General features: G+C 36.6%; 2 protein-coding genes and 1 long non-coding RNA gene across 8 annotated transcripts; 2 read left to right on the forward strand and 1 right to left on the reverse strand.

Moving 5' to 3' along the window:
• LOC147287663 (P-loop containing nucleoside triphosphate hydrolases superfamily protein) lies at positions 1-25,157 on the reverse strand. Of its 6 annotated transcripts, none has more exons than XM_086242183.1 (21): positions 24,928-25,157; positions 24,094-24,478; positions 23,046-23,162; positions 22,878-22,957; positions 22,132-22,275; positions 21,892-22,040; positions 21,671-21,801; positions 21,427-21,549; positions 21,219-21,292; positions 20,183-20,770; positions 19,946-20,057; positions 19,622-19,759; positions 19,113-19,442; positions 6,822-7,092; positions 5,367-6,664; positions 4,357-4,759; positions 3,348-4,261; positions 3,192-3,257; positions 2,985-3,110; positions 1,823-2,067; positions 1-1,656 (listed from the first exon to the last, which is right to left on the reverse strand). In XM_086242183.1, the coding sequence occupies exons 1-21, from the start codon at positions 25,056-25,058 to the stop codon at positions 423-425; spliced, it is 7,059 nt and encodes a 2,352-aa protein (XP_086098309.1). In that variant the 5' UTR covers positions 25,059-25,157; the 3' UTR covers positions 1-422. The 6 variants fall into 6 exon arrangements, with proteins under 6 accessions (XP_086098309.1, XP_086098308.1, XP_086098310.1 ...); XM_086242182.1 differs by having other exon boundaries at positions 22,132-22,278; XM_086242185.1 differs by having other exon boundaries at positions 1,478-1,656; positions 1,905-2,067; positions 22,132-22,278.
• On the forward strand, positions 9,001-17,995 carry LOC147287664 (uncharacterized). Its single transcript, XR_015122010.1, has 2 exons — positions 9,001-9,418; positions 17,286-17,995. It is a non-coding gene; the product is annotated as an uncharacterized LOC147287664 (long non-coding RNA).
• Positions 9,428-17,995, forward strand: LOC147287665 (uncharacterized). Its single transcript, XM_086242188.1, has 2 exons — positions 9,428-17,542; positions 17,693-17,995. The coding sequence occupies exon 1, from the start codon at positions 9,598-9,600 to the stop codon at positions 15,031-15,033; it is 5,436 nt and encodes a 1,811-aa protein (XP_086098314.1). The 5' UTR covers positions 9,428-9,597; the 3' UTR covers positions 15,034-17,542; positions 17,693-17,995.
• Positions 25,158-26,135: the final 978 nt, after the last annotated feature.

The following is a 26,135-nucleotide window of genomic DNA, read 5'->3' on the forward strand; positions in this document are numbered from 1 at the left end:
TGAGTTTGAACCTTGCCTTCGTTGCCTTCATTAAGAATGAAGGTTGATTGATGGGATGGGAGATTTTAAATTAACAAAAGCAGAATTACAAGTATTTACATCAACTGATATATACACATGATCTAAGTCTAGCGTTGTGCTTGCACCGATCAAAATACTAATTTACAATGGTATACGAACGCATTACTAAAAAATTCAAATGATGCTCATTCACATCCAAACCCATCTCCTGATCTTGTAACTGCAAAGGGGGTGCAACCAAGTACCTTAACTGTATGCAACTAGTCAGTTGTATATTCTCCATTGCAGTCTGCAACAGAAAACATAATGCAACCGCCGGTAAAATATATGTATTCATAGATCACTTTTCTGCACACCAATTTTCCCATGCAAGAAACAGACAATGCATCAAAACAGACAAGCTAATCTTTTCTTGTCTTGGGTGGTCTTATGCCACCAATTGCAGTTGAGGAAACGGATATAGGTCTTTTGGCAGGAACAGGTTTTATTGATGTTTCAGACTTCTTTGAATTCTTTGAAGGAATCAGAGATGAGCAAAGAATAGCATCAACAGCTTCGCGCTGTTTTTTCCTTTTTTCCATCAAATCTTGAGAAGTGCCAACTTGATTTGAAGCTCTACCTCCATCATTTGCATCCTTAATTTGATTTGAGGGGGCTGAAACTTCATTTGCCTGGCTTCTAACACCCTCGGAAGATCTCTTAGCTCTTTTCGACTCTCGCGATTTCATAGGTCTTAGACCATCATCTGTTCTTTGTTCATAGTTATCAGCATTTCTGTCTAAATTTTCAAATTTAGTTTTTCTCTTGCCAATATGAGTATTCTCCACGTTAATTTTCTTTTTTCTGCTCTCTTTATCTTTACTTTCACCATCTGTAACATGTTTCCCTGACATTGCTGACATGACATCCTTGGATATTTTGTTGTGGCCATCTGGAACGACTACAGGTGAAAGGCCCTCCGCCACTGGTAAGCCAGGTTCATCTCTGGCGCTTACTTTATTAATTCTGATATCTTCTTTAGTTGCTGAAACATCTTTTTCACCTAGTCTTCTTTTACTCTGACCAGCATGACCCTTGTGTTTAGGTTTTCTTTCAAGTGCTTCCATTGCTCTCCGATCATTTTTTTTCACATGCTGACTAGCGTCTTCAATCTTTTGATCACGTTGTGACGCTATTGAATGATTAACAGAATTTCCTGCAACAGAATTTTTCTGAAAAGCTGTTTTAAACATGTCCTTGTATGGCATTTTAGCTGTTATAACCAAATTTCTCTTTTTCGCATCTTTTACAAGAGCAGCCCAGTTTTGGTTTGTTTGCAGAGTCCTTGCATTACCAAAAATCCAAAGTGAGAGTTTAGCCCTCGTCAATGCAACATTCATCCGTCTTACATCAGCAACAAATCCAATACTGCTGGAATTGCTTCCAGGTTCAGCAGAGCTTGGCTCTGCTGCTCTAACAGTGGAAAGTATCAGTATATCAACCTCCCGACCTTGGAAACCATCAACAGTATTAAGTTCCATATCATTTATGATAGAAGATCCAAATGCACTAGAAAAACGAGAACGCAATAGCGAGAGTTGACACTTATATGGAGTTATGATGCCAATTCTTCCACCAAGAAATTCAGAAGGGTACCTAAGAAACATATCCACAATATAATATAAAAACAATCAACAAAAAATCAAAAACTAATATTGAAGAAAAAGGAGTCTGGGTACCTAGGCAACATATCCAGTGTATAATATTTAAAGCAATCCACGAAATCAATGACTTAATTTTGAAGAAAAAGGAGACTTTTTACCTCTTTTTGAAAAACCTAAGTAATTCAACTGCAGCATCAGCTTCATGCTCATTATAAAGGGACATGGCACTAGAATTCTTACCACGAAGCTCCCGGCCATCAATAACATCATAAAAAACATAAGGTCCAAGACCTCCAGTCTCATGAAATGGTGCTGATTTGCTAGACATATGATCCCCATTCAGCAACTTCTTCTCATAAAAGTGCAAAGAAGGAAACAGACATATTTCTGGATGCATCCTATACTGCCAACATTAAAAATGTGTAAGAAAATATCTTCCAATTCTAAACAAGAAAGAGTACACAGACATACCCCACCTCACCTTGTAAAAAGCAAAAGGTTCAAAAATAAGTAACATATTTATAACTAGCGAATTAAGCAGCACTAAAAAAATAATTGTTAGATAGAGGCAATGGTTGTTCTCTGGGGTAAGAATCGTAAGATAGATGTGAATTTAATTGTTTAATCAGGCTACACATATTTGCAAAGATGACAAAAGGGGATGAAATTTGAAATCAAATGAAATTTCTATACCTCACGAAAGACTAGAATCAGTTGTCAAAAGTACATACATCAAAACCACTGAAAGTGATAGTACTGATTACAAATATTGATGTTCCATGTTTTTCATGCACATGATCATATATCCAGAACTAAGCAATAAAAGAATTGTAAGAATTCATTTGGAAAGAATAAGAAAGGTTCTCCATTCCTCAGGGTTCACTAAAATCACTATCTCCCTTTGAAATAAAAGAATGTCGATAGACGTAAAGCATTCTGACAAGGTTACAACAATCAAGTTAAAACCAACAAGTGCAAAGCAAATTCCATGTTAATATGGGATGCCAGTTGCTTTCTGAAATCTGATGCAATTATCAGACAAACTCCCTAATACCCTCGATATTAAAACCCACCAAGCAACAACAAGTATACAATATAGCCAAAGTCCAATAACCAAACAATCCTATATATGGCACCTAACACATTTATTTATCATGTAAGATTATATTATAATGTGAATTTGGATAAGAAACACAATCTTTATTAATAAAAGTGGAATAAAATAAAAGTAGGATGGACAAGAAGCCAATCATAATACATACATTAGAATGGGAGAAAAAGGGGGGGGGGGGGGGGGGGGTGGTTGCAATTTTACTCTACCTGTTTGGTCAGCATAATAACTGGGTGCCCAGCCCTTTGTAAACGTTCAAACATGCTGCACTCATATAGAAATTTACTAGCAACATTTGAGAGAACTGTTGCAGGAAGCTGCTTTGGATCGCCAACCTTCAATATTCATTTCAAACTTCAGCACTACCTAACACAACAAAAGATAATTCATATGTAATCCAGGTAAGCACTCCTTACCATGATACATTTGGTTCCACTTGACTTTAAAAGCTGAAGAGGAATCAGAGTAGCAGGTTCCAGAGCCTGTCATAAGAAGCAAAGCTTAAAAGGCAGGAAAGAAAGAGTCCATAACCCGTATTAATAAGATTAAAAAACTTAACAGAGAAACTTTACTTGAGCAGCTTCATCAATAACAACAGCATCAAAAAGAGTATGTTCAGATGGACTGCCAAACTTATGACTTGACATGGATTCAGAACACACTCCATAAAGGTCTCCCCCACAGCCACTTAATGTAGTTACCACTATTTCAGCTTCTCTTAGTATAGACTTTCGCAGTTTATATCTAAGTGCTTTGATTTCTTCATTAGTTTTCTTCTCCAGCTGCTGAACAGTACTAAGATCCTTATAAATTTGCTTCTTTTGCTCATAAAGTTTCCTCAACTTAAATGCTATTTCTGCATCTGTCATTTCCTTCCCATCATCCCCCTTACAAGTATCATCTTCCGAAGGCTTTTTAAGGTCAGAATTTTGATCACTTAAGTTAGCACGCTTGGCTTCATAGAATCTTATATGATCGACTAACTTTTCTAGATTAGAGCGCAGTGCAACTGAAGAATCCACACTTGAATCATTCTTTGCATCAATCAATTTCATCCTCTCATCCGCCAAACGCTGATCGACAAGTGTATCAATAAAAAATGGAAGCGAATTTGGATGAACTGTTTTCACATTTCCAACCCTTACAAGATATGGCTTACACATCTTTCCATCACTGCCATACAGCCCTTGGCTATAAATCCTTGACACTAATTCATCAACAGCAGCATTAGATTGAGCACAGATGAGTACCCTTCCTCTCAAGGAACTTTCTACAGATATGGTATTTCTTTGTACATCCTCGTTCAATTGTCTAGCCAACGCTGCATCCTGCCACACCCGTGCAATGGCAGCAGCCTGGTTGATCTTGGGAACTGAAATTTGTTTCGAATTGCCATTAAGAAACTTTTTTCCAGAATCTGTCTTCTGTACAGGGGAAGCAAGCAAAGCACTGACAATGGCCACAATCGTTCTTGTCTTACCAGTACCTAGATATATGATAGATGCAATTAAACCCAATTAATAAATGATAATCACATAATATTTTAGATCTGCTGAAAGTTAGACCAGATAAATCACAAACCTGGAGGACCCTGAATAAGAGATAATTCAAAATCTTTCTTCAGCTTAGGTGTTCCAGTAGCAACACTAATAGCCTGAAGTTGACTTTCATTAAAGGATGACTTCAGTATTCGCTGCAAAGGTTGGGACAGTTTACTCAGATCTACTTCCTTGCTTTCACTAGAATCACAAGTATCATTGATAGGCTTCAAAATAATTGGAAGTAAGGGAATATCCTTTATTGACGATAATGCCTGAAATTCTCGAAGTTGAGGTGTAATATTCATAACACGGCTTGCATGCCATTTACTACGTTCAAGGAGGTTCCTTCTGGCTTGATGTAAACGTTTAGAACCATTCAGAAGATAGAACCTGATGAGTAGTATACTTAGCCTTCTTTTATTGTCTCTCTCACGCCTCTCCACCTGAGAAACATATAGATTATTTTAGCATAATAGAACATCTAAGAAATTTGGGAAACAACGTGATGATTTTATATATCTTATGAATACTCTTATAAAAAAACAATTTATATATATTATGAGTGCATAAATATGGAGCCAGAAGTCATTCAAGGGGGTCAACTTCTACACGGAAAATGTAACACAAAATTCCATGGCATAGACGTAAATGTAGCTCTACTTAATTTGCTAGCACCTTTAGAAGCATCTGCAGTCAAAACAATAGGAGAACACTTTTTTATAACACTTTTGCGCACTCATAAGTGATATTAAAATTTAAAAGTAATTCAATATTCTTTTTCATTCTTACTATTTTTACGAAGATTTCAATCTTCATTTAGTAAAAAGCATCAATTTATAAATGTCAGTGGAGAATTAAAGATTAAGTAAATCCAAATTCATCAGCAGATTAAGCAGGATCCAGATTGCCATTGAAACTTATAAATCACATCTCATATAGAATTGGACAACTTACAAGCAAAGTTAAGTACATCAATTTGGAATAAAGCCACATACATCACAACAAATAAAATATTATTTATTAGTTGCATGACAAGATATGAAGGAATACCTTTCCAAGCATATGAACATCATGAGAAGATTTTTGTGGGAGCTCTTTCGTTAGTAATACAAGGTCATTTTCTGAGAAGCTGCTTGATGCTGTAGAATCATTGACATCATGAGCAAAGCGAACAAGATGAAATTCATCAATTCTTTCAACTGAGAGCACTGATAAACTGCCAAAATACATCTCTTCCCATGAAGACATTTCTAGAAACGAACTATGTAACTGTGCTTTAAACTCCTCCAGAACCAATGGACAAAAAATTCCAACATACTGTTCAGGTGATTGGAAATGCACAGGAACCTCCTTTAAATTTGCAACTTTATGTACCTCATTTTCACTTGCAGATGCTACCCCTACCAGTGCAAAGTAATCTAATTCTAAGATAGGTCTATACCATTCATCAAGCCTTGGCGGCTTGAACCTTTTCACTCGAGCCTCCAGCCTATGTAAATGGCCAGGCCTGTTTGCAACAGGTGATTTAAGCTGAATAAGTTGTCGCTTAGTAGCAGAAATGCTTGCCTTTGCCACAAATGACTGCTGACGTCTAACCGAATTGAGAGCAGACTCCAATTGCTTGTCTTCAGCATCACATACTATCTCTTTCAACAGAGTGTCACCTGCTTTCAAGACCATATTGTTGCAAGCTTGATTCAACTTTTTGGAACTGACAGCATCATCAGATGAGTTATTCAAATTAACTCTATCCTGGAATTTAAAAGGATCATTTTCATTGCATTCAGGGAATATTTCTTTCCTACTATCGTCTAGATCTTTTGATTTTGGAAAAGAAACAGGTGCCGGTTTTCCTCTTGATCTATCAAAATCCTGTTTCTGAGAAGCAAGGCCAGAACCAGCCGTAGCATCTCTTTTCTGGAAAGCCTTCAACAAATTCTTGGAAGTGTCAGCACCAGAAACCTTCTTCACAGATTCAGTATATGAAGTGCTTTGATCAACAGTAGAAGCCACTATCTTGCCACCCATCAAGCTCTGACTCATCTTAGTATCTGATAAAACTACCTCACTGGGTGAAACTACTTCAGTTTCATCATCAGAAAGGACAATCATATTATCCCTATGCTTTCTGTTATCCACAATTGGTGAGCGCAGGATTTGAACATCTGGATCCTCGATGGACAAGGGTTGCACATCAGGAGCTGAATACTTCTTCTCAAAAGATAAGTCTTCAGGGAGCAAAGCATTTGAATGGAGGTTGGTCTTTCCCATACTAGAAGAACCTTCCTTTGATAAGGAAACAGAAAGGCGTGACACTTGTTCCATCAACTCATCCATGGAAACACAATCTAGATTTAGAAGGCATAACACATAAAAACGTGTTACTTTTAATAATGAAAAACGGTCATTGCTTCAACAAAAGGACACAAAAAAAAAAAAAAGGAGTCATTGCAAGATGGTGATATTTTTGTTTTGCCTCGGTGTGTTTCAATATGAAAAACTCACCTCGTGAAATGAGATTTTCAATGATGCTGATTGTCGATGCAATAGTACTGTTACACAACCCTTTCAGCAATTTCAGCAAAGAGGTAATTGTTCGTTTCCAGTATATAACTACAACTTTAAGTGATGACTTTCCCCAATCCATAAGATCATGAAGCCACAAGAAGTCATATGTATTTTCCACTTTCCCAGAAATCCCAGGCTGTTTATAACATAAGGAGTATAGTCTTTCAAACACAATAGGGATGATCTCGAGTATGCGGACACAAGTGATCTGACCATTATTTCATATATTTTCATACTCTTGTTCTTGGATTATTGTTATGTTTTAGGGTGTTTTTAGTTCGTTTTAATTTAGTTTTATATTTTTATAGGTTTGAAGAGTAAAGAGGAGAAAACAAAGCAAAATGGAATATTTTCAGAGTAGAAATTACTGGGCAGATCAGTCAACTTCGCGGAATAAACTGCACCTCCTCGGAGCAAACCAGATGTTGTGCCCTATACCGTTGGAAAGATACGGATGTTAGCTTTCCGAGGAATTTTACGGTTCGTGATTTGCATTTTTCTAGGAGAAGTTATGGCTATTTGACTGAAGGCAGTTCAGGCAGAAAATTTTGTGCGAAAATGCAAAGTAATTCTTTTTAGATTTCTTTCTTGGAACCCAATTGATGTTATGTGTATTTGGGAAGTATCTAGAGGAATCCAGGTTTATTATTTAAGGTCTAATCCTATTTTTGTTGGGATTTTGGGTGCCAAACCATCAATGACAACTCATCATAAGAATAATCCAAGTCCAACAAGGAAAGTCTTTACCAAAGAAGAAAAGGATTTGTTTCTTATTTAAAGGAAGGAGATCATCATCTTAGGGGTTCTTTTTGGGGAAGAAGGAGAGACAAGAAGTGGCTGCCATCATTGTTTTCTCTCATCCATCGTCATAGTTCATAAGTTTTTAATGTTTTCTAGATTTTTAATTATGTTTTCTTTAAACATGAGCAACTAAACTCTTTTTCTAGGGATAGGATGATGCCCTAGCATGAATGTTTATGGTTTTTAATATTTATTTAATGGATTTTTAGTTTCTTTTAGATGAATGCTTAATCACTGTTTTAATTGTTGCTATTTGTTAAGTTCTTTGACTGCGCACCTTAGGGCTTTGCATCTAGTAAATTTGAAGTTGAATTTGAGGCTGAGAGGCAATATAATTTGAATTAGCTTCTTGTGGTTGAGTGTGGTAAATTACATTGTTGCTCGAGAGAGAATAATGATTTGCTTGGTTCTCTTGTTTTCTAGACCGTAATGAATCCTATTTGTTAAATTTGTGCCTGAGAAGGATAAATTGCATGTTAGGGTATACGACCTTTGCCTGAGAAGGAAAGAATCATGCACTTAAGGAAAACTATGGTCTAAGTATCTGAGAGGAACTTAGATACGAGAATTATCATCTAAAGAATCAAAAGAATTTGTTGAATGTATTAAAACCTAAACTGGATTGCTTGTGGTTGATTCTGAATCCCTAGTTCTTCCAATTGATTGTTAAACCATAATATTTTATTTTCATTAGTTTACTTATTGTTCTTGATCCTTGTTTTTAATTGTTGCGTTTTCATTTGTTCTCATCATAAATCATCACAATACCCTTCTCAAAGTCATTTTTTAATTTTTAAGTTGTGTTTATTTTTATTAGATCTAAATAAGGAATTTAAGTTTTTGAATTAAATTAATAATCCTCGTGGGTACGACAACCTTTTATCCATATACTATATTACATCCACCCTGTATACTTGCAGGATTTCCATCAAGTTTTTGGCGCCGTTGCCGGGGATTATTTAATTTAGTTTAGAATTTGGATTTCTAATTTTCATCTAATTATTTTTGTTTCTTAGTTAGTTTAGGAATAAAATTTTTTTTTAGTGTTTAAAAAAAAAAAAAAAAAATTTATTTTGACTTTTCTTTCCTTTCTAGATAAGGAGCTGAATTTTTTTTGTTTGTGCCCATTTCCTAGATACAGCAAGAAGAAGAAATATCTCTTCCTTCCAAAAAAAAAAGTGTGCACGTGATTGATTTTGGCAAGTGGGGTTGAAATTGAAAAAGGAGAAGACAAGGAAAGCTAATTGGTGTAGGACCCATTATCTACTCTAAGAGATGGGCTTCTTCTCTTTCTAGCATCCATTCCTACCAGCAATACATATATCTCTTCTCAAATCAAAAAGGCTGGTTCACTTGCAGCAAGCGGAAATTTTTTTCAACTCAAAAGGATATCCGATCTCTCTCCTCTCTTCTCTTATCAGCAAAGCTCCATCAACATCAAGCTCGACGCCGAAACCACCATCTTCGACTTCGGCATTATCAGCAAGTTCCTTTCCTATTTTCTCAGCAAAGCCCATTGGCATCACAGCAAAGATTCATCACGTTTTTGGGGGATCTGAGTTCGACCCATCAGCTAAGTTGGCACTACCGATTTGAGTCCGAGTCGACGCTACCCAAGACTTCCAGCCACTAGAATCCCTCTCTTCCCGTCGAGCAAAGCAAATGGGTATCACATCTTTGTTTTGACAGCAGCCCACAGCGGAGCCCCGTCGATTAACCGCTCCAGACTTCTGGTGAGTTGATATTTAATTTGAGATTCTAATTAGTTTGGATTTGCTGCCAATCTATTTGAAACAGGGGTAAATAGCACAAAGTGTATTTGGATTTTATTGGGTATTTTCGGGTATTTGTTGGTATTCTCTGTTTGCCCATTTAATTTGGGGGTCAATAAGTACAAGTTTGCACAAAGTGTATGCACGGGAGACGATCGCTCAATCTAGCGCTTATTCCAATCGATCACGAACTTGAGCACACTCTCTGTAATCAGCGAAGGCAGAAAGCGCAGCAGACTATTTTAAGACCAACTATGGGGGATCAACTAATACTCCCAGAACCACCCAAGAAGCTTCGAGATTACACCGCCCCTGCAGAATACAGTGCTCCTTCATGTATTGTCTTAACTCCGATCGTGCAACGTTTCGAAATTCGTCCACAAACCATTCAATCCTTGCCCATCTTCCATGGAAAAGAAGAAGAAAATCCTTACAACCATCTCAAGACATTTTTCAATATTTGCTCCACATTCAGCTATGCTGGGATAACTGAGGAACAAGTTCGACTCCGTTTATTTCCATTCTCGTTGAGAGATAAGGCATTGAATTGGTTAGACTCTCTTCCTGCGGCATCTATCAACTCTTGGACAGAGTTATCCAAGAAATTTCTGAGTAAATATTTTCCTGCTCGAAAAACTAATGCTGTGTTGAATAACATTATGAGTTTCCGTCAACTGGATGGCGAACAATTTCATGAAAGCTGGGAACGTTACAAGGATTTTTATCTTCAATGTCCTCATCATGGGATAGATACTTGGCAGAAAGTCCAGTATTTTTATAGAGGGCTTAAACCTCAGAGCAGGAGTATGGTCGATTCAACAGTGGGTGGAAGCTTAATGGATAAAACTGCAGATGAGGCGATCGATATTTTTGAGACTATTTGTGAGAACTCTGAGCATTGGGACCTTCCTACGACAGATTCTCAAGTTACGGCTCCACCAGTAACAAAGAAAGGAGGCATGTATGAAGTTAATTCTAGGACAGGTTTGGAAGCACAGGTTGCAGCTCTAACAAAGCTTCTCGCACCATTAGTGACCAAGGTCACAGCACAACCATGTACTTTGTGTGCTAGCATAGCTCATGACACCGCAAATTGTCCGTCGAATCCTACATTAGAAGATGTGCAAGAGGTTAATGCATTCAATGGAAGGCCGCGGAATGATCCTTATTCAAACACTTATAATCCGGGGTGGAAACAACATCCTAACTTTTCTTGGAGTAACTCACAGAATACCTTGGGACCATCTAATTTTTCAAGGCCGTATCAGCAATCCTATCAAGCTCCTCCAGTGCAACAAGAGGACCCTTCTATCAAGGAGATGTTAACTCAGCTCGTAAAGGAGACGTCAAGCTATAAACAAGAGGTAGCATCACTGAAACAAAGCCAATCAATTTTGGAGAAGAGTCAGTCAAAGCTCGAGGTTCAATTAAGTCAAATAGCTACTGCTGTGAGTAGTTTGGCGAGAGGACAAGGACAATTTCCTAGCCAAACCGAAGCTAATCCAAGGAATAATGAGCAAGTTCAAGCTATTACAACTTTGAGGAGTGGAAAAATAATAGATAACAAGGTTGGAAATCATGGAGAGATGGAAGAAAGAAAGGTCGAATCTGAGCATGACAAGCACACAACTAGCCTTGCTAAAGCTGCCAAATCAGACCAGCAAGTGTCCTTTAGTTCCAATGCAGACCAACAGGGTTTTAAAACTGCTCCATTGCAGCAAGATACCTTGCCCAGCCCTCCAATAACTTCTTTGCCTTTTCCTCAACGTGCAAAGCAAGCAAGAAAAGAGAAGAACATGGGAGATATTCTAGAGCAATTCAAGAAGGTGCAAATTAATATTCCTTTGCTAGAGGCTATCAAACAAATTCCTTCTTATGCAAAGTTTTTGAAAGATTTATGCACCAACAAAAGGAAATTTGATGAACATGAAAAGGTGATGTTGTCAGAGGAAGTTAGTGCTGTGCTTCAAAGGAAATTGCCACCGAAACTCAAAGATCCTGGCAGCTTTACAGTACCATGTACGATTGGAGCAAGGAATTTTGACAGAGCATTACTGGATCTGGGAGCAAGTGTGAACTTAATGCCTTATTCCGTTTATGAACACCTTGGTTTGGGTGAGCTGAAACCTATTTCAATATCTCTACAATTCGCGGATCGTTCTGTAAAATATCCAAGAGGCATCATTGAGGACGTACTTGTCAAAGTTGATGAATTTATTCTCCCTGCTGATTTTATTGTTTTGGACATGGAAGAAGTTGAAATTCCGGACCGCGAGCTACCTCTCATTCTTGGTAGACCCTTCATGGCCACTGCAGGTACGAAAATTGATGTTAAAGAAGGGTTACTAACCATGACTGTGCAAGGTACTACTGTAAAATTTCAAGTCTTTGAGGCTTTGAAGAAACCCATGGATCTTTATGATTGTTTTCATGTGGAAGCTGTGGATCGCATAATTGAGAATACATTTATTGAATCAAGCTCCACCGATCCTCTAGAAGTTTGCCTAACTCAACATGGCATGAACTTTGACAAAGTCTCAGTACTAGCAGCAGCCCAAGAACTCCAAGCTGTGAACTCTTACCCTCCTACAAGCCATCCTAAGTTTGAAGTATTGCCATCTTCACATGCCAAACTCGTTCCTTCCATCATCCAACCTCCAACACTTGAACTGAAACCCCTTCCAGAGACTTTAAAATATGTATATTTGGGTGATTTAGAGACTCTTCCTGTGATTATAGCTGCTGACCTTAGTCGAACAGAAGAAGAAAAGTTGGTTCGTGTGTTAAGGGAGCATAAGATAGCCTTGGGATGGACTATTGCTGACATTAAGGGGATTAGTCCGTCAATGTGTATGCACCGAATTTATCTTGAGGAAGATTCTAAGCCTTCTAGGGAAGCTCAGAGGCGTCTAAATCCCAATATGAAAGAAGTGGTACGGGCTGAAGTTCTCAAATTACTAGATGTGGGCGTTATTTATCCTATTTCAGATAGCAAATGGGTAAGTCCTGTGCAAGTTGTACCGAAGAAATCTGGAATAACAGTGGTTAAGAATGAAAATAATGAACTCATCCCACAAAGACTAGTGACGGGGTGGAGAGTTTGTATCGATTATAGGAAGCTGAATAGTGCCACTCGGAAAGATCACTTTCCCTTGCCATTTATTGATCAGATGCTCGAGAGACTTGCAGGCCACAGTCACTACTGTTTCCTTGATGGTTATTCAGGGTATAACCAGATTCCTATCGCTCCAGAAGATCAAGAAAAGACGACATTCACCTGCCCATTTGGCACTTTCGCATATAGACGAATGCCTTTCGGTTTATGCAACGCTCCAGCAACTTTCCAAAGATGTATGATGAGTATCTTCTCCGACATGGTTGAAAGATTTATTGAGGTATTCATGGATGATTTCTCTGTATTTGGGTCCTCTTTTGATGAATGTCTCCATCATCTTTCATTAGTACTTCAACGGTGTCAAGAAACCAACTTGGTTTTAAATTGGGAGAAGTGTCACTTCATGGTGAAAAAGGGGATTGTTCTGGGTCATATCATTTCTTCACAAGGGATTGAAGTCGATAAAGCCAAGGTGGAGCTGATTTCTAAGCTTCCTCCTCCAGCTTCAGTCAAAGAAATTCGATCGTTTCTTGGGCATGCCGGCTTCTATCGACGGTTCATTAAGGATTTTTCAAAAATCAGCAAGCCTTTATGTGATTTATTGGCCAAAGACGCAGTGTTTAAATTCAATGAAGAGTGCTTAAAGGCGTTTAACACCCTTAAGGCTGAGTTGTCACAAGCTCCTATCATAAGAGCTCCGGATTGGACTATGCCCTTTGAAATTATGTGCGATGCTTCAGATTATGCTATAGGGGCTGTTCTGGGGCAGCGAGTTAATAAGCTTCCTCATGTTATATATTACGCAAGTAGGACTCTTAATGATGCTCAATTAAATTATTCAACAACGGAGAAAGAATTGCTTGCGGTGATTTTTGCATTGGAAAAGTTTAGAAGCTATTTACTTGGCTGCAAGGTGATTATTTATTCTGATCATGCTGCCCTGAGATATTTATTGACGAAAAAAGATGCTAAGCCACGTCTCATAAGGTGGATCCTTCTTTTACAAGAGTTTGATCTTGAAATAAAAGATAAAAAGGGAGCTGAGAATGTCGTTGCAGACCATCTGTCCCGGTTAATACATGAAAAAGGGGTCGAGATTCCTATCAATGATCATTTCCCCGATGAGCAGCTTTTCTCCATAGAACAACTTCCGTGGTATGCAGACATAGTTAACTACTTGGCTCAAAAATTTATACCGGCTGATTGGGATAGGCAACAAAGGAAGCGCTTCCTCTCTCAAGTTCGACACTACTTCTGGGATGACCCTTATCTTTTCAAGCATTGCCCTGATCAAATCATCCGACGCTGTGTTCCTCAAAGTGAAGTGCAAAGCATCTTGACGTTTTGTCATTCATATGCTTGCGGAGGTCATTTTGGTGCAAAGAAGACAGCTCTAAAGGTATTGCAAAGTGGATTTTATTGGCCTACTCTATTCAAGGATGCATATACTTTTGTTATAACATGTGATAGGTGCCAACGAACGGGCAATTTATCCTCCAGATCACAGATGCCTTTACAGAATATTTTAGAGGTTGAATTGTTCGATGTTTGGGGTATTGACTTTATGGGGCCGTTTCCAGTATCTCATGGTTATCTCTACATTATTGTTGCTGTGGATTATGTTTCTAAATGGGTGGAGGCGTTGGCGACGAGGACCAATGATCACAAGGTTGTGTTAAATTTCTTGAAAGAGCACATCTTTACCCGTTTTGGTACACCTCGTGCTATCATTAGTGACGGAGGTTCCCACTTTATTAATAAGCCTTTCGAGGCTATCATGAAGAAGTATAACATCACTCATAAGGTCGCTACTCCCTACCATCCGCAGACTAGTGGACAAGTTGAAGTGTCAAACAGGGAAATCAAGCAAATTCTAGAGAAAACAGTGAATCAAAACTGCAAAGATTGGGCTTTGAAGGTGAGTGATGCATGTTGGGCTTATAGGACAGCTTTCAAGACTCCCCTAGGCATGTCTCCTTATAGGCTAGTCTTTGGGAAAGCCTGTCATCTTCCAGTGGAGTTGGAACATCGTGCATATTGGGCTCTCAAGAAACTAAATTTCGACATTAACAAGGCTGGGACAGCAAGGAAGTTTCAATTGAATGAGTTAGATGAATTGAGGAATGAAGCTTATGAGAATGCAAAGATTTATAAAGAGAAAACCAAGATTGCTCATGACAAAGCATTAATTCTGAAGCGTTTTGAGCCAAATCAGAAAGTCTTATTATTTAACTCGCGACTTCGACTATTTCCGGGCAAACTTCGTTCAAGATGGTCTGGGCCTTTTCTAGTCGTTCAAGCATTTCCTCACGGAGCGGTCGAAATCAAAAACATGACTGATGGCTCCGTATTTAAAGTGAACGGCCATCGTTTGAAACCATATTTGGAGCCTGTCAACACACTAGAGGAACACACCCAAGCCATTGAGGTCGTGTACCTTAGTGTCCCTTCAATTATGTGAGTGTTGCTGAGTCGGGCTGACGACTTTAAATTCAGCGCTTCTTGGGAGGCAACCCAAGTTTTGGGATGGATGAGATGAGAGCTTGACCTTCGTATTCGCGCACTGCTGCCAACCATGACTTCTAATACTCAGGGAGCTCTAAACTTAATCTCCTTGATCTGCACATATACATTTTCTCTTCTTTATTGTGTCTATTTGTTCATCCCTTATTTATCTGATTCCGTGCATGTTGTTTTCAATCTTTTAACATTGGGGACAATGTTCTATTCAAGTTTGGGGGGGTGTCTTTTAATTTCTATTTGAAAAAAAAAAAAAAAAAAAAAATTTGTTTTTGTGTGTTTAGTTGCCTTCCAAATCCAATGATGGGAATAGGAACTTGATCTGCAAGAGCTAGAGGGAACATTGAGCATTGATTTGGGTCTAGATCTTAATTTGTAGTTTTTCATCATGCTTAAATTCTCATTGTACGTAGCCTAGGTTGGTGTGGAACTTTTGATATCTGAAAAACTATGTGAGAACTAAGTTGGACTGGTATAACCCCTGTGAGTATTGAGCCTAGTTGCTTATCTTTGAGAGTGATATTTATTGTTTCATCATCTTTCTTTTTCTTGTATTTTTATGATCTCATTCTTGAATTGTAACTCTAGAACTTCCTTCAATACCTCTTGAGACTTTGAATTAATTTGCATGATTTTTAGGAAGTGATTAAGGCATGTAGGATTAACCACTATGACCAAACAAGCTTGTGTCCTTAACATATTATCCTTTAGATAGCCCTTTGTGCCTAAATAAGCCGTTTCTTCATGAAACCACATCATCCTCAGCCCTGAACTTAAACACATATCCTTACCCTATTTTATGAGATTAGTAGAGAAAAATTGCTGTAAGGGAATGCATAATTATTAATGGTTCAGATTGGTTCTCAGTCAGCAGGTAGCAGCTCGGGGGCTGGAAGGTGTTAGTAAGTCATGGAAATTGTGACTTGGACATATTTGAGTGCACAACTCTTATATTACTCTGAATATCTGATCTTTGTGACAGTTGCATTAATCATATTGATAATTTTATAGCTATTTGGCTGCTTATCTTTTGTTAAAGAAAAAAATGAGCAAGTTTGATTATTGACGACATGATGGGTTGAGACTAGTATGTTTTGTTGAGAAGAATAAGGTTAGAGTGTCTACAAGAAGAAAAAAAAAAAAAAAAAAAAGCAATGAAAATGAAAAAAAAAAAAAAAAAAAAAAAAAAAATTGAATTGCAGATACAGCCTTGACCCCATCAGGTCTTGAAATCTTTAGTACATGGCATTGATCAATATTCAGATACCATTATTCTTCTTTTGTTTTCACCTCAGCATAAATGCTTATCTGGACCTAAGAATTGTTGGCATTAGAGTTGATTTTGGGTTTGGAAAATTTGGATTCTTATGCAGCCTCCAGTTTTGAAGTATTTTCCAACTTACCCTGATCATGTGTTCTCTGCTAATTCCTTTGTGATCATCATTTGCTCTACTAATTTTCATAGAATCTTTGTGATATCCTTATCCTTTCTTTCTTTTGCCCTTACCCCCAAGCCCCATTACAACCATGAGTAAAGACCTTTTGATCTTAGAGATTATGTGAATTTGATCTGTGGAGATGAGGTAAAGAAGGGAGCATATGGAAGCAATTTCCTATCTTTTATTGAGATCATTTTATTTTCAGAAAAAGAGCTTTCTTTTATAATTAATTTATGTGAGCTATTTGTTGCCATATACATTATTCTTCTCACATAAACATGAGTGAAAAGTTATGACTAGCCAGAAAATCTGTGTGCTTCATTGTGAGTGTATGTCTTGGTGAGATTTTGGAGTTAAAACTAGTTCTTACATGTTTACTTGGATATTGAAGTTCTGCATTAACTCATGACTATTTCACACTACATTTGAGCATGATTGATATGAAGTTCACGTGATTAAGAGTTCTTATGGACCTGTTTTAATGCTTTTTGAACCTTTGATACTCTAATGCTGCACTTTAGTTCTCTGAGGTAATTATTGGAAGGTTTAGGACTTTTTATGGTTTATTCTTGGGGTGTTTGTGTTTTTAATTTCTGTTTTTATTTTGTTTTGTTGCTTGAGGACAAGCAAAGTTCAAGTTTGGGGGTATTTGATCTGACCATTATTTCATATATTTTCATACTCTTGTTCTTGGATTATTGTTATGTTTTAGGGTGTTTTTAGTTCGTTTTAATTTAGTTTTATATTTTTATAGGTTTGAAGAGTAAAGAGGAGAAAACAAAGCAAAATGGAATATTTTCAGAGTAGAAATTACTGGGCAGATCAGTCAACTTCGCGGAATAAACTGCACCTCCTCGGAGCAAACCAGATGTTGTGCCCTATACCGTTGGAAAGATACGGATGTTAGCTTTCCGAGGAATTTTACGGTTCGTGATTTGCATTTTTCTAGGAGAAGTTATGGCTATTTGACTGAAGGCAGTTCAGGCAGAAAATTTTGTGCGAAAATGCAAAGTAATTCTTTTTAGATTTCTTTCTTGGAACCCAATTGATGTTATGTGTATTTGGGAAGTATCTAGAGGAATCCAGGTTTATTATTTAAGGTCTAATCCTATTTTTGTTGGGATTTTGGGTGCCAAACCATCAATGACAACTCATCATAAGAATAATCCAAGTCCAACAAGGAAAGTCTTTACCAAAGAAGAAAAGGATTTGTTTCTTATTTAAAGGAAGGAGATCATCATCTTAGGGGTTCTTTTTGGGAAGAAGGAGAGACAAGAAGTGGCTGCCATCATTGTTTTCTCTCATCCATCGTCATAGTTCATAAGTTTTTAATGTTTTCTAGATTTTTAATTATGTTTTCTTTAAACATGAGCAACTAAACTCTTTTTCTAGGGATAGGATGATGCCCTAGCATGAATGTTTATGGTTTTTAATATTTATTTAATGGATTTTTAGTTTCTTTTAGATGAATGCTTAATCACTGTTTTAATTGTTGCTATTTGTTAAGTTCTTTGACTGCGCACCTTAGGGCTTTGCATCTAGTAAATTTGAAGTTGAATTTGAGGCTGAGAGGCAATATAATTTGAATTAGCTTCTTGTGGTTGAGTGTGGTAAATTACATTGTTGCTCGAGAGAGAATAATGATTTGCTTGGTTCTCTTGTTTTCTAGACCGTAATGAATCCTATTTGTTAAATTTGTGCCTGAGAAGGATAAATTGCATGTTAGGGTATACGACCTTTGCCTGAGAAGGAAAGAATCATGCACTTAAGGAAAACTATGGTCTAAGTATCTGAGAGGAACTTAGATACGAGAATTATCATCTAAAGAATCAAAAGAATTTGTTGAATGTATTAAAACCTAAACTGGATTGCTTGTGGTTGATTCTGAATCCCTAGTTCTTCCAATTGATTGTTAAACCATAATATTTTATTTTCATTAGTTTACTTATTGTTCTTGATCCTTGTTTTTAATTGTTGCGTTTTCATTTGTTCTCATCATAAATCATCACAATACCCTTCTCAAAGTCATTTTTTAATTTTTAAGTTGTGTTTATTTTTATTAGATCTAAATAAGGAATTTAAGTTTTTGAATTAAATTAATAATCCTCGTGGGTACGACAACCTTTTATCCATATACTATATTACATCCACCCTGTATACTTGCAGGATTTCCATCACACAAGTCATCTGAAACAAAATATAATAAAAAGGATTAAGAATTCCTGCTTAATAAAACATAGCCATAATGCATCACAGAAGCTGAGGTCCAATTTTCTTCTTTTATTTCCTTACGGATTGTTCAACCCTATAGCACTTAAAACTAAAACTGCACTTAGAATCAATACTCAGGATAAATCAAACAACTAAAGTGAGTGTGTACAAGCACGCACGCACGCACACAGAGACAGAGAGATATAGATTGAGGGAGAGTGTACAATTACTTTACTTCATCTAATAAGTTACCCCACCACCCACCCAAAGGGGAAAAATGCTACTAGTACCCATACATACAAAACAAAAAAGTTGTGTTCACTATATGAATAAGAAAAATAGACTTATCGTTTACAATTAGAAACACTACCTGACAAATACTGTAATCAATAAATTCTTTTCCTTCTAATAAGCACCTGCAGATAGAAGGCCATACAGTTTCTGATAGCAAGTAACAGAATCTTTCCAGTAAATTTGAGTCAACATTAGACGAATTCCCATCAACATTAACAGCCAATGAATCAAAGACTGGCTGCCTAAGAAATCCACCTTGGGAAGATAATTTCATCATATTTGAGTGGTCAGATAAATTTTCCATAAAATCCACAGCAGATGAATCCCCTTCATTAAGTAATTTGCGAAGAACAAAGAAAAAATGATGTAGAGTATGAAACTTTAATAAAACAGTATCCAGTTGGACCTGGAAAAATGAAACAAGATTGTATCATAAGAACATAGGCAAAGAACATCACAATAAGGATAATTATTCCGTAAAACCTATGACTAGTTAATTTAAAATTTAACACATGACCTTAGTTATATGCTAAACAGACAGATACATAAGTATTACCAGTTTTCTTTTCAAAAAATAAGAATTACCAGTTTCACAGCATGTCTCAAGCCCAAAAAGATAGCAGACAACGAAGGTCCATAAGAACATAGGAACTTCAAACCACAAGCAAGACCCCGTGTATTGGAAACCTGTTCCAACATACACTTTCCAAATTGCCTCACATCCTGCATCACATATAAATTAATGTTATTAGCAAAACATAAAAAGACCCAATATGTAAATTGCAAACTTAAGCAATTATTAAATGATAATTTTATGAGTTAAAATGAAATGACATCTAATGTATATATATTCAGTTTGTTTTTTTCTTGGAATTGAGGTATAAATATTATTTCGAATGAAATAATTACATCATTAGGATCTAGAAGTGAAAGGATCAAGCTTTCACTCATCCTTGGTTCCCAAGTCCACTGCTTACGAAGTTCCCCCTGCCCCACTTGAACCACAAAATGTGCTGTCAACCTGTAGCACACCACCCATGTTATTATTAGAAGGCTCTACAGAAAATAGAAGTTATAGCACAGAAATCAACAAAGAAATATAAATAAATTAATAAAGTTAAGAAGAATCAATGAAATGACCAAAACCTGCTGAATGCTCGTATTAAAGGAAGAGGCATTGTTGAGACTTTTATTGAGTTCTTTGACTCCTTCCCATCTCCACCATCGTCAGAACCAGTAGGAACCTTCCACCCAAAGGTTGCAGATATTTCTGTAGTAGAAGACGAAATCCAAGTTCTGACTGGACAAGCCATTTCTGCACCAGTCTCAGGTTCTACCATAGAAAAACGGGATCGAGTCCAGAAAACGGCCTTGGAAAATGATATAGGAAGGACTGGCGGATTGATGTCAACCAGGACATCAATCCATAACATCGGAATGCACATCCACTCTCTAAATTCCCTACATGTAATTTTACTCTGTATACTAAATTCACTCCAAGAACTATTATCCTTCTCTTCAGCATCCACAGCAAATGGAAGCCCATCATCATCTCCATCATTCAACTCATAAGACATGCTTCTTTCAGAACCCGGGGGAGGGTGGGTATTCAGCACAGAGCTTATTAATGCAGCAGCATCAGACACCATGATAGTTTGTATGAGATCAAAGGCAGGTTGTCTTAGTGAACTGTGAAGCGAAGAATCCTTCAGGGATGACACAAGAGAAGGGCCCCTGTCAAATACAAACAGATTAAGCACGCAACAGCAAAGTGATTGAACCAACCTATATGCATACATTGCTAAATGCTATTATAAATTCACTTCATAAGCCCTTAGAAAGAATATTCATGCTATAAAACATATAAAATCAGTTTAAGAAGAGCATTAGTAGAGATTTGCCTGTATCAATATTTTATAGTTAACATGGCGATAGAAACTATATTTGCTAGCAACGCTCAACCCCAGGAAAAATTATTTTAATGTTGAAGTCTCCCCTATTCCCTCCTATAATTTGCAATAATATTTCGGAAAAAACTAAAGATGAGAAATACATATTACAAACAGAAAAGTAGGAGCATAATCAACTTTCTGTCACTTGTTTTGTCACCAGATCACCTAGTTCATGCTAAAAAAAAGGGCCTCCACACATATATCAAATCAAGCATACATAAATCACATACCACATATGTGCACATTCAAAAGGAGGGCAAGGCGGGTTCATCGTGTAACCTCGACGTACAATGAGAAGGGCTATCTGAAAATACAAATTTGCAATAAATAAAGCAGGGATACCAGAAAATGGAAATGTCTTATTGTAATAATGACATGATACGTAATATAGCTACACACAAGATACCATATGACAATCTAGAGGAAAAAAATAAGAACCTGACAAGCTTTTTGTCTCGTTAAGGCACTGAAGTTACTGCTCACAGGCACCTGAAAGAGGAGAAAATAGAGAAAATGCCTACGTTGCTTTTCATGTTCCCCATCTTGCAAAGCTTCAAGAGACTGCATAAATTGGACTTCTATGTATCAGTAAAGTCAGAAAGGCCACTACTAGTATGTACAATATAGAAAAGATGTAAGAAAATACTATAAATGAAAATTGCAGAATGTACCGCAGACATGCCTGCAGAAAAGGCTGAAAAAGATCAAAAATGTCCTTATGGCTTTTCTCATTTCGAGTATGAAAACATTGACCCAATAGAGTATTGCGCATCACGCTTGGAGACAATGTAGATCTCAACCAAAGCTTACAACCTTAAGCCAAGCCACAATGATAAAGAAAACATCTGAGCAGTCTGTAACAGAATATCAACATATAATGGGAAAATAAGAAGAGGTGCATACCAAGCATTTCAAAGAGTATTCTCAAGCAAGTAACTGCATGCGAGAATTCTGATGAATCACCACTAATATGGTTGAGTACAATATCAAGAAAAATAGGATAGCGTTCTAATATCCCTTCTTCAAAAGCTGGAGGTTCTAAAAACCCAAGCCTTCATAAAACACACAAATGCAGCATTAGCAACAAAACTGAATCAGAAAAATACTTGTTCATAATGAATAATTTTAACAAGAAGTTCCTACAGTGATTTGATTCCAAGCCATATGGACATACGTTCCAGCTGCACTCTGGGCCTTGAAGTTTTCAAAGTTGATGGTAACACTTCTGTCTCCAAGAAGCCAATGAATTTTTTAAGTAAAGGCTGCAAGGGTTCCAAGTCTGTCGCTCTCCTATGCACAAAGAGAATAAAAAATGAAAATAAAATGCACAAACAGAATTACAATAAGAGATGAAACAGAAAGCATTCCAAAACGCACATATTGATAAAGCAAAGGGAAAAATATAGCATTGTACCCCCTGAACTATAGGCTGTGTTGCACTTTTCCCCCTAGAAAAAAAAATGGTTTGTACACCCCTTAAATTTTGGAAAAAGTTACAATTTAGGGCCTACCATCAGATTTTCTGTTAATTTTGGTCACATGGTGCAAACATGACCCATTTTAGGGTATCTTTGACACTCTCCCTGCATTGTAACTTTTCTGGGGTGCAAAGTATAACACAGCCTAAAGTTCACAGGGCATTGGTAAATTTTTCCCTAGAGCAAAAAGGCAACAGTTCACACGCAAAGCCCTAATAATCTTTTTAAAGTAGATTTTTAGTAGCCAATAACAATAACAGTGTCAAGCCAAAATGTGTGATTGGGAAGGGATTGGGGGAGGTCTAATAAAAACCCAAAAACAATGCCAGATTATTAGCATAATTATCTGATCACAAGTATTAAACTCAAGATCAAGCCAACAGACCCCAACATAATATCCAGAAACAGTACCTCAATTTTCCCATAGAACCAGCCAAACGATGACCAACAGAGCGCACTCTTCTTTTGAAGAAAAATAATGCATAAACACCCTGACAGAAAACAGCTTCACTATTTAAGGCGAAAAGAAATACTGAGGCCAATTAAGCACACATTGAAACAAATCTACCAACAAAATACCGGAAACTGTTGTTGTCCAGCCAAAGCCAGTTCATGCATATTATCAACAGCTTCAATAAATTTTTCAAATTCAGTGAATAAGGACTCATCATCCAACAGAGCAGGGAACATTAGAACCTGTAAACCAATTGAACGAATGAGTCAAAGTCGATTCTAATCAGAAAATATAAAAGGAAATATAATATATGGTTAGATGCAGACATATAAGAATGAAAATGTCGATGTCAATAGAAATACTGATTGTCCCAATTCATGGAAATATCGACAGATATGTTGATATCAATGGAAATATTAGTAAAATTTAACAAAAATGATGGAAATTTGCTTAATAACATGGAAATTTTTAATGAAAATATAGGAAATACTAATTCAATTAAGTACACATGTAAACTTCAAAAAAACAGTATAAACTGATAAGAGTCTTCCTGTCCTTCTTAATCCTCTCCTAACAAAAATAGGCTTTCACATGTCTATGTAATGTTTTTCAATCACACAGGTTTCCCAGAAGGAGTATTAAAAATAAATAATAAAAGCACAAACAGGAAAAATTAAAAATAAAATTTATACTAAATCAAAGGAAGAAAATTTTAGCATTGCTCAAAATTCATTGAATCATCAACAGAAGAAAAAAGAATGAAGAAGAAACAGGAAGCGGAGGTCATTCCTCAAAGGGTTTCTACTCAAAGTAGCAAACTAAAGAGAGGGGGAGGTGGGACGGATTAACAACAAGTGTCCATTTTCCAAAAGCCTATTTAGACTAGCCTGTGATGAGATCAAAGGATTTCAATGATATAATCCCATTATTGTACATTTGTGTCATCGAACCAGATACAGAATTCAGGGACATTCCTCCCAGACATGACTCTTGTGACATACAATTACACTGTTGGCATCCAATTATTTCATTAACACCTTTTGGTAAGCATTATACAATATATTGAAAATGTAAAAAAAAGGGTATGAATAACATTTTTTAATGAATACAATGATAATTTTATTAAGAAAAAATAAGTACATAAAAGAATATTAAAAGAGAACATCTATATACCTCATACATGACACTAACTACTTCAGAATTATCATGGGCAGGATCATATTCTTTTCGAGCTAATTTAGTATTTATCTCTCTCAAGTGCTGTGTCACCCTTTCCTCATCAAGACTTCTCAAAACGTCCAGAAGAGGGCCAATAGAACCGGATTCATACTCCATGCTATACATCTCTTGGGCTTGATAGTGTTGGGAAATGCACTGGATGCAATGCCGCATTTCCTCAGAGATTCTCCTCCATAGTTGTCGAAGTGGGGAATCACAATTCTCATCTTTGAAGTAGTTGTAAAACGTCTCCAGAAGAGGCCCCATTAAATCCCAGGATCCACACCAAATATGATTTTCTTTCGGCAAACAAATCAATAAATTAAATGCATCCGCAAACCTGACACACAATGCAAACATTGGATGCTAAAAGTTAAAAATAAACAAATACATAGAGACCACAGTCAACTAATCATCATACATAAATATATCATACATATAACAAAACAACAATGTTACAATGCCAATGCATGCAGGCCTAGTGTAACATAATAAACAAGAATTCTCTCTTTTCTTCCTTTTCTTCTCTCCACTTACAATTCATCACATTTTCCATCTTTCACACCCTTCCATTTCTTAAGCTACCAATCAAATTCGGCATTGCTGCCATTAAATTCAGTTCTGCTATTTACTTTTGTGATCTAACCCAAGTAAAATGAATGATCATGTTCATTTTAGTTGTTTAGCATTTCCAAGTACTTTGTTCGCTTTAAAAAACAAAAATTAAGCTTCTGGAAGTCAAATAAAAATGAAGTGAGACTGTGATAGAGAGATAGAGAGAGAGAATACCATTGCTCTTTGTTCTGGTGGAGACGGTGTCGTTTAGAGGGGTCAATGCAATCATCGTCTTCGTCTGCTTCTTCCTCAATGCCTCTCCAGCGGTCCAACAGCTCTCTTCTCGTGGCCAGCTTCTTCGCCATTGAACCTATTTCCCTCTACAAGCTTCCGTTGTTTTTATTTTTATTGCAATTTTTTAGGGTTTTTGCGCAGAGACAAAGATCAGAGAGAGAGGGAGAGAGTCTCAGAGACAGTTTATTGTAGAGGGAAAGAAGAGGAACAAGAAAAAGGCATTGTATTTATATTTGTATTATTGGTCACTTGGTTGAAGAAACGGAATGCCACCTGTGCCTCTTGATGCTTAGGATTTAGGAAGAAGCAAAATCTTTGGGCCTAAAAATACCAACTTTTAATCGCCTTGTCTTATTAGTGGGCCTAATGGTTTTTTTTTTTTTTTTTTTTTTTATATGGAGCCACTTTTCTACTTAGATTATGTATTTGGCTTTTTTACTCAAATACCACCTGAACTATAAAGGGTGTGCTCAAATACCACCCAAATTTTTTTTTTGCCAATTTACCACCTGAACTTTCACATATTGGCCAATTTACCACCTACCGTCATTTTAGTTAAATTTTCTGTTTATTTCAAGGGTATTTTCGTCATTTATATAAAAAAAGCATTTTAAATATTAAAAAAAAATCTAATTAAACCCCCTAAAAAAAAAGGGTATTTCCATTTTCTATTTTTTTAGTTTTAAATTTTTTTTCTAATTATATTTTAAAAAAAGTTTTTAAAATAATAATATTTCTTTATTGTATTCAAGGGCAAAATGGGAAGTTTGGGAAATTTTTTGATGATTTAACAGAAAAATGGATGTTAGGTGGTAAATTAGCACATATTAATAATTTCAGGTGGTAAATTGGCAAGAAAAAAAGTTTGGGTGGTATTTGCGCACACCCCATGTAGTTCAGGTGCTATTTGGGTAAAAAAGCCTATGTATTTTAACTTTAACTTTTTATATTTCTTAGAAAAAAAATTTATCTATCACGTGTATATACATCTTGAAATACCAGTCGTACACCTCACCTTAGGTTCACTCTCTATCCTCCCGTTGCCTTACCCTGGATTGAATATCTCTCTCTCTAACTACTAAAATAGTGTCTACTATTATCATTGTAAAGATAATCGGCTGTTGGAATTTTCGGAAAGGATTACCTGA

This window comes from Dryas octopetala, chromosome 4, assembly GCF_963921425.1.
Source record: "Dryas octopetala chromosome 4, drDryOcto1.1, whole genome shotgun sequence".
Lineage (NCBI taxonomy): Eukaryota > Viridiplantae > Streptophyta > Magnoliopsida > Rosales > Rosaceae > Dryas > Dryas octopetala.

Excerpts from the sequence above, each read along its gene's own strand:
- LOC147287665 (XM_086242188.1), top strand. The coding sequence starts at position 9,598 with ATGCACGGGAGACGATCGCTCAATCTAGCGCTTATTCCAATCGATCAC.
- LOC147287663 (XM_086242182.1), bottom strand. The coding sequence starts at position 25,058 with ATGGCGAAGAAGCTGGCCACGAGAAGAGAGCTGTTGGACCGCTGGAGA. Across the intron at positions 6,665-6,821 it reads TGAAAATCTCATTTCACGAG|ATTGTGTTTCCATGGATGAG; the intron begins GTGAGTTTTTCA and ends TTCTAAATCTAG. Across the intron at positions 2,068-2,984 it reads TTATTATGCTGACCAAACAG|TATAGGATGCATCCAGAAAT; the intron begins GTAGAGTAAAAT and ends TAATGTTGGCAG.